Source organism: Nicotiana tabacum, chromosome 19 (genome assembly GCF_000715075.1).
Source record: "Nicotiana tabacum cultivar K326 chromosome 19, ASM71507v2, whole genome shotgun sequence".
NCBI classification, from domain to species: domain Eukaryota; kingdom Viridiplantae; phylum Streptophyta; class Magnoliopsida; order Solanales; family Solanaceae; genus Nicotiana; species Nicotiana tabacum.
Genome location: NC_134098.1, coordinates 148,869,825 through 148,878,364, shown reverse-complemented (window position 1 = coordinate 148,878,364; position 8,540 = coordinate 148,869,825). Strand labels below are relative to the sequence as shown.

Sequence of the window (8,540 nt, the reverse complement as noted above, 5' to 3'; positions counted from 1 at the left end):
TATTCGTCATTTGTTATTGCAATTCTACCTCCTAAATATCAAGTCTTATCGTTTACAGCCTACAGGATACATCATAGAAAATTTGATTTGTGATTGGAGAAAAAGAAAAAAAACAAGAGTATACACTAGTTTGCAGACTAGTAGTTTTTTGTTCTCTTTATTTGGTTACAGATCAATTAATAAACTTATAAACAAAAGCCCTTTGTCTATGTGCACAAAAAGTAATGCGAAACATATTTTAAAGAGTAATACCAAAGTTATGGAATCGCAAAAAACGAAACTGAAAGTAAAAAATCGAATCACGCTGAATTTATTTCGGTAAGGTATTGATATAATATTTTTAAAACCGAAAACTGAAAATACACAACCAAAATCTTTCAAAACTGTACTAGACCAATCGATGAACACCCCTAAATTGCGACATATCTTGGCCCCAAGAAAAAACTGCTTTGTGAAGCAATTATTCATAAAGATTTTACGTTGTGTTTTATGCTCGCAGAGATTTCAAAATTCATGCTTTCTTGCAATGGTTTTCAAGCCACTCCATTGTGACACTCTTTGGCCTCTCTAGTGGCAATCCAAGAGCTCGATCCCAAATTAGCTATAAAGATCCAGAAGAAGTATCAGTAGAATTTCAAGGGAAGTCAACAGAGGACTAGAGAAGGCACCCAGAAAAAAAAAGTAACTGCTGTGGAAAGTACCTGAGAGCAAATGCCAAGAGCTCTTGATACACCAAAGAGGACCGTATAATATCTGTACAAAAAATGAAAGGAATAAGACATCAGTTTTCAGAGCCGCTTACATCCACTAAATTATGAGAGCAATATGAATCTGTAATACCTTGCTTCAGTTAAACCATAATAGTTCAACAACACACCACTGTGGGCATCAACATTTGGCCAAGGGTTTTTAACCTGCAAAAGAAATCCCCAGTCAATAAACAAAAGCATTCTGCCTATGAAATGACATATCTACAGTAACTGAGAAAAGAGCATCAAAGAAAGAAGACAGCAGCTATACAGGAAGGCGGAGGAAAAATCCAACAGAAGATACAGTGATTCTAAATGAATCACAATGACTACTAAGATGAGGGGAAATTCTTACATACACTGGATAAACGTCCTGATACCTCACTCAATCCCATTTTCAAATATGCGTAAAAAGTGATAATTACCTAACCACCTGAACATTTAAATTCTTCCAAAAAATTAGTCCATAGTTTAAGTTCTTCCAAAATTTTACGTCAATCATCTTACTGATGATTTTGCATTATTACTAAAACTTGAATGCTCTCCCCTTTCCCCGAACCCATAAAAAAAACAAAGAAAGGTGACGTTTGAAAAATCATGCTAAACACAATACAGGCTGACGCAATTTCAGTAAACTATGTTGAATAAAGATTTACTTTGCCAAGTTCTGTAAGGATTGGAGGAACAACTTCGTAGAGTTTTGCAACCTGCAAGAACGCAATGGGAAGATCAAACACATTGAATTGAAGAGCAATTCATTAATTTACAGCTTCAGGTTTCTAAGTACTAACCAGTTGAAACAGTGGATCTTCAGGCAAATGCTTCAAAGCGAACTCTCTCTGGCATGTGTATCTTGGATCAGTCTTGCGCAGAACTCCATGTCCGAAACCAGGGACAACCTGCAATTTGAGAATGATAGAGCATGTCAAACTCAACAATATGGGTTCAGGACTATAAAGTTTGCCGTCATCTACCTAACCAACATCCCAACCCTTTCAATAAAACAAGGGAGAAAGAGAGAGAGAGCGCACCCCGAGAGCCCACCCATCCACGCACATACCTATGTATATATATATATAGAGAGAGAGAGAGAGTGAGAGAACACCTTTTGAAAGCTGAACACATTAAAGATCCGATGAATAAAAGCTAAAAGGAAAGTTTTGTTTGGGACAAGGCCAACTACGAAATCTCGTTTGAGAAGTAAAGTTCAGTAACCATGATTAGAAGAGCAGTCAATGAGACAAATAGAATATGATAAACATTTTGATATTTTCGAATACTGTATGACATAAAAAAATATGCTGAAGGGAGAATTAACTTTTTTGAACCTCAATAACATGTGAAGGCGGTCAAACTTTTCATCTAAGGCGAGCTCCAATCAGTGAGTTGAAAAATAAAACTAGCTCAGTCTGTAGTAGTATCATGCAGAGAGGTTCATATACTACCTTGCCACTTTTCAATGTTTTCCAGACGTAGTCATTCAACTGCTCTTTGGAAATGTTCTCCCCACACTCCTCTACAACAGATTTGATCCATAGCAAAACTTCCTGATGGCAAAGCAGAAAGTGGCAGCTGAATCAAGATTGTAATCATCCAACAGATGCAGAATGCAGGTAAAATAAATCACATACACTATAAAAACATAGCTAAGGAAACCGCTGCTTACTGGAATTCTCTGAATTTAATATTACTAGACAAAAAGGCATACCATCTGGAGATAGTGAAATTTTTAAGTGATTGAGTAACATAGTTAAAAAAACAGAGTCTTTAAATGGGAGGGGATAATAAAGCATACTTATTAAATATGGGACAATATGATGAACAGTTGGAATTTATTTGGACGAGTGAAGAAATTTACTGAACAGCTGGCCAGATAACCAGAGACCAGTCCATCAATTATAGAGTCTATTTTGGCTTTTCTGTTAATATTATAGTTTGAAAAATATAAATTGAGACATACAGTGTAGCACCAACCATTGCATGCCAGTTGTGAAGACTATCAGTTAGAGAAAAGAGCATATTCATCTAGTAACTAGAATCTTTGTTTTCCTCCTCATTGGACTTTATCGTCATTTTTCCATCTTAAACCACACACCACTTACTAGTTAGGAATAGGCTTTAAATATTACTATTTTTCTAATTATTATTACTATTATCTATATATATATTTAACTTATTTTCACTACTATTATTTTATTTTGGCAATTGATGATGATATGAGTTGAGCTTAAAGAAAGAAGTGAGGATTCATATCGCTGCCACCAACTTTGTTTGGGACTAAGGCGTAGTAGTTGTTGTTGTTGTTAAACCACACGCCACTTCATTTTGTTGAGCAATGGGGATAAATATTAGATACGCATATGGCAATAGCCATAGCAAATTTCAGCCAAAGAAAAACCTAGTGTGCATTCACAGCAGTATAGAAAGAAACAACAGTTATAAAGCAGACAAAGCACCTGATTGGCTAAACCATGAAGTGGTCCAGCTAAACCATTCAAAGCAGCAGCGAAGGAGAGGTAAGGGTCTGACAAAGCACTAGCAACCTGAATTTAAGTGCAATTAGTGCTACTGAAAAACTTGATAAAAGAATGCTGACTTATGAAACCTCATTGCTTCATAACGAGGCTTAAGCTATTGTATATGCATAATCCCATTTGACAAAAAATCCCATGTCAAGACTTAAACCACTAGTAAACAGTTAGTTTGTCCATAAACACAGAATGAAGTACGTACCAAGTGGCCTGTGTGAGCACTGACGTTACCACCTTCATGATCACTGCAACACAAAATGAAATCAGTGCCAACTGATACATAGACATAGACGCAACCAGAAATCCTGATTCCCAGGATAGACTTTAAATACTCTTATGCAAGCATCATAAAGTAGTGATCATGAAGGTGGTGATTAACCTGTGTATCGTGACATAGAGCCTCATAAGTTCATGCATGTCAGAGCTACTGAAACCAAGCATGTGAGCGAAATTTGCTCCATAATCCAGTGATTCATCCTTAGGTATAGTGTTGCCGTTCTTGTACATCCTTCACAGTGTAAACAAAGGGTCAGTTTACACATAATTTCACAGGCTAACTTTTCATGTAAACATTAAAACCTCAGAACCAAGAGCTATTAAGCTGAGAGAAAACAGATTATAAAGCCATCTCCTAAGTGCAACACAAATGAGGGACAAAAGAGAATAGAAAAATGAAAACTGGTTGCCATACAATAATCTGACCTGCGATAAACATAAGCAGCAACAAGTGGAACTTGAGCAATCAAACTCATGGAATCCTCATATGTCGGTTCCCATAACCTAAAGATACAATAGTGTTAGTGTTTTCATGGAAAACGAATAACCAGATTCAAGAGATGGCTTTGACAAGGCTCACTTTGATTTGTGAATCCCTTTCTCATATGCCTTCTGAAATTCACTTTGAACCTGCAGAGAGAACAGAAATGAGGGTTGAAATCTCCTAATAAGACTGCAACAAATGAAACCACCAATTTCACGAGTTAATCACAGATGAGGTTCCTTCTTTCATCTTTTAATTCCAAGGTATTCAAAGATCCACAAACAATAAGGACAGTAGAATATGAATTTCCACGACTCAGAGCTGCTTCATGATGCTACGTATCTTTTATACACTTAACATAAAGTAGAAGAAAGATAAATCCTTCGCTCTTCACAGGTGGAAGAATACCAAAGGAAGAAAGGACAGGCTGTCCTTGATTACACGACAAGTCAACGAGAACTTAAGAACAGATGAAGAGTCTTTACGGATTCCAAGTTCACAGAACCAATCAGCGCAGGTATCAAGTTAAAGTTTTTCTTATAAATATTTGAACAGGAGGTTAACCAACTTCACACTCCCTATATCACAGTATCTGGCTGAGAAGCACCCAAATAGTCTGTTCTGAAGATCAACAACGTCAAGCTCAAATCAAATCAGGATCAGTGCGCATGCATGATATCAACAAATTACAGACAAGTAACGAAATAATTGGTATCAGCAACGTCAGACTCAAATCGAAGGATCTATGTGCATACATGATAATTAGGAAATTACTAAAAGCGGAAACAAAGAGAATAAAATGGTTCAAATTTCACCTGAAGAGCCATGACTCCAGTAGTAAACTGAGTCATTGGGTGAGCTGTGACTGGTAAGGCATCAATAGTTTTGTATACATGATCTGCAGCAATAAAGTTACTGATACAACTTCAGAAAAACAAAAACATCAAGTGGTGCTGATGAATGAATATTATGCAACTGATTGATAATAAAAAGGTTCAAATTTAAGGATTTATAACTATATTGTAGAAGCCCACAAACTAACAGCAACAGCTTTCAATAAAGATGAACAGGAAAAATACAATAGACAAGCTAAAGTACCGGGGACAGTAGCACGACTTCGCAATTCCTGAGACAATGAATCCACTTGCTCTTTTGATGGCACCTTCCCAAGAGTAAGAAAGAGAAATAAGTATAGTCTTGAAATCTAAGCAATTTTATAGAAAATCCAAGCATTTATAACCACCCCAAGGCCACATATAACAATTTCTCTAGGACGAATCACATTCAGTTGTGCACACTACTTGCAGTATCCTGTGCTTAGAGAAGGTCCGGATTGTATAAACGAGAAAAGAAATCTATCTACCAGCAGAAAAAGGGCATCAAATCCAAACCCAGGGCTTAAGAGCCCTTCAACAGAGAATCTTTGAACTGCCCTTACCAATTCATACTCGAACTCAGTGACAATAAAAGCCATATTGAAGCAGTTATAGTGAATTCTATTTCAAATTCCACTGGTGATATGATAAATTAAGCACTTAAGAGCTCACCTTTCCTGTTAAAAGAAGCCAGAGAAGACCTTCAGGCAAGGGCTCTCCCCCAGGCTTTGCTGTGGGTAATACCTTTTGGCATTCAGGTATAGACAAGCCCCGGAAGCGAATTCCCTGAGAGAATAGAGCAAAGGTAATGAGTGGGGCAGCAGCAATCAACCGAAATCAATATGTTTTTGCGATTTACTTGCATTCACCATCGGATAAATATTAGGTAGAATGTAACCTCATCGGGGTCAAGTAATGAGGTTTCCCACAGTAATCCTGTCATTCCTCTCATTCCACCAAGAACCTATCAAATTGAACAACAAATGTCATTTCAGATTTATATCATTTATTTTATTACAAACTTATAATTAACTTAAACAGCTATTTACCATATCAATTGTGATGTTTCCCAATTGAACCTTTCCATGTTCTGACTTGAGCTTCTTCAGGCGATCCTGTAATGAAAACGAACATAATTACAAGAATTAGAGAATCAGGAAATCATAAACATGGATATATCATATACATATATCACATTATAGACCTCACAACTTTATGAAAGCCACTATTAGTGCATAAAGCATGACCACTTCTTTTTCTCTATGTAAAGTAATTTTCATTGGTCAAAGAGAGAAAGAACATGTTATAGAGAAAACATTGTCCCATATAATTGAGAAAAAACATAACCAATAAATGAATTTCATAAAAAAATGTGAAGCAAATAGTGCCTCAGTATATATGAAACTTAAACTCTGCAATCAAAGGTAACTAAAAGAAAATGAATCTAGATATACCTGTTGTTCTGGAATCAATTCTTGCAGCTCAGAACGCAGATCCTATGTCAAATAAATTTAGTAATATGATCATTATGTAGACATTAAGAACCAAGTGCAAGAAGAAGTAATTAAAAGATGAAGGGTAAACATTTTGCATTTATCATTTCAAGTTCACCACAGTACTTCAAATTAGATATCATTTATATACTCTTCTGCCTCATTAATTTTTCCTCTTGTGGAAAGACAAAATAGCAAACAATGGCAGCAGAGGTTCAGGCGGAAATTTACTGGACATTACAAATCAAAGTTGAAAAGAAAGAAGGTAAGCAATCAACCATACAATGGCTATTAGCCCAGGTTTTAAACACTAAAGACTCTCCTTTCTCGTCTATTTCTCCTCTGTGGCATAACAATAAATACTAGCGATCTGATAGCACAATATGTAGTAACAGTAATGCACATAGAGATATAAGCTTATGATATATTTCCTTCAGATTAATTGATCGATATATTTTCTTCAGATATTATGACACTAATTCTTAAAATCCATTGTGTATGTAATTTAACATCAAGAACAGAAAGGAAAAGGAAATGAAAGATGATGCACCTGCAATAGACAGCTCAACATTTACCATAAGGCATCACCTGAAATGGCAATCTCAGTTTTTCCCAAACCATTCTCCCACCATCTCCTATTACAAGTGACAACTATTCTACTTAATTTTCTCTGGTTCCCTCTCAATGTCCTCAATTCCAAGTATGTACATTAAATATTCACACAAATGTTAACTAATAATGTCTTTTGGATATGAAGATGCCCTAACACAACAATGATTGGTTATGTTTTATTTAATTATGAAAACTTATATATAGCCGATGCCAGCTAGCCACGGATTGAAGTGCAGGCAAATGATTGGTTGATCCCCAAGCTTATTAATCACGCAGAAATATGTGTATACAAGGAGATGCATATATCGACAGAGAGACGTTAGAACTTACAAGACCAGAAGAGGTTTGGACTTGAAGCCAGCGCACAGAATTGCTAAGACTTGTCTGTTGGACCTATAATTCAATAATTAATTGGATATTAAGTCAGGAATATACGCACTTCAGTAAAAGGAATTAAAAAGGTAAATTAAAATCATTAACTGAACTTACCGCTCGAGAACGCAGCTTTGACAGCAGAGAAACGCCGCGATAGAACACCATGGCTCGCAAAAATCAACAAATTAACTGCAAATAAAGTTTGATTAATGCTTTTAAAAAAGCCATATTATGACCACAATTCCTAATTATTTATCACCAAAAAGAAAAGAGTAAAACGCAACAAAATCGCCAATTTCAAATATCATATGAAAATTCCACGCACTTGCATTTCCAAAACGAGGACACAGAAAAGAAATTGTTCCATAGAAATTCAGCCGAAGGTCGAAAATTAATCACCAATGAATTCAAATAAGAACGTGAAAGCAGATTAAATCACTGATAAAACCATCACAATCATTGAATAACAGATTCTGGAAATGAAGATTAAGAAAAGGGAGGCTTACCTTTTACCTAGAGAGAGAGAAACTACTACTAGAATAGATCTCAAGGTGGGAGGTGGAAGGAAAAAGAACTTTGCTGCTAGAAAAGTGGAGTGCTGTATGGTTGGCGAAAGGTTCTTTATTTTTATTTTGTTTGCTAAAAAAGAAAGAGAAAAGAATATTCAACCGTGGTAGGCTTTGACTTTAAATATTGAAGGCTTGAAAAGGCAAATAATACTGAGCTGAAGATCCACACTAGGCAAATAATAATAAGCTGAAGAGAACAATCATTTTAGTATTTTCTTAAAATCAAAATTAAAGCATATAAAGGTAGTAGTAACGAAATAAAATGAAAGCTTGGAGCACAAGCTACAAATTTTTTTAATAAAAGCTAATCAAAAGCAACAATAAGATTGTTTTGTGTCTACAAATTTGTCATTGGAATTTTATATATCAAGCAGCTTATTTAAGAATATTTAGAGTCCGTTTGGCTAAGCTTTTAAAAACTGCCTATTTTGAAAAGGTATTTTTACAAAATAGCAGTTTGTGTTTGGTCAATTCGTTTGAGTAGTATTTTTTGCAAGTTCATTGTGTTTGGCCAATCTTTTAAAAAGGTACTTTTAAGTATCAAATTAAGCAAAAAGGACATAAAAGTTCAATTTG

General features: G+C 35.5%; 1 protein-coding gene across 2 annotated transcripts; it reads right to left on the bottom strand.

Moving 5' to 3' along the window:
* Positions 1–281: 281 nt before the first annotated feature.
* LOC107791757 (citrate synthase, mitochondrial) lies at positions 282–8,057 on the bottom strand. Of its 2 annotated transcripts, none has more exons than XM_016613891.2 (20): positions 7,902–8,057; positions 7,510–7,584; positions 7,351–7,413; positions 6,370–6,411; positions 5,965–6,030; positions 5,814–5,879; positions 5,588–5,701; positions 5,139–5,202; positions 4,856–4,938; positions 4,137–4,186; positions 3,983–4,060; positions 3,660–3,788; positions 3,483–3,525; positions 3,206–3,292; positions 2,195–2,296; positions 1,541–1,648; positions 1,406–1,456; positions 841–914; positions 702–753; positions 282–601 (listed from the first exon to the last, which is right to left on the bottom strand). In XM_016613891.2, exons 2-20 carry the CDS (start codon positions 7,558–7,560, stop codon positions 512–514), a joined length of 1,413 nt encoding a protein of 470 aa, XP_016469377.1. In that variant the 5' UTR covers positions 7,561–7,584; positions 7,902–8,057; the 3' UTR covers positions 282–511. The 2 variants fall into 2 exon arrangements, with proteins under 2 accessions (XP_016469377.1, XP_016469378.1); XM_016613892.2 differs by having other exon boundaries at positions 7,909–7,997.
* Positions 8,058–8,540: the final 483 nt, after the last annotated feature.

Coding starts and splice junctions, on each gene's coding strand:
- LOC107791757 (XM_016613891.2), bottom strand. CDS start 7,560: ATGGTGTTCTATCGCGGCGTTTCTCTGCTGTCAAAGCTGCGTTCTCGA. Junction 5,203..5,587: donor GGCTTCTTTTAACAGGAAAG/GTGAGCTCTTAA, acceptor ACTCTTGGGAAG/GTGCCATCAAAAGAGCAAGT. Junction 4,939..5,138: donor AAGTCGTGCTACTGTCCCCG/GTACTTTAGCTT, acceptor TTATTGCTGCAG/ATCATGTATACAAAACTATT.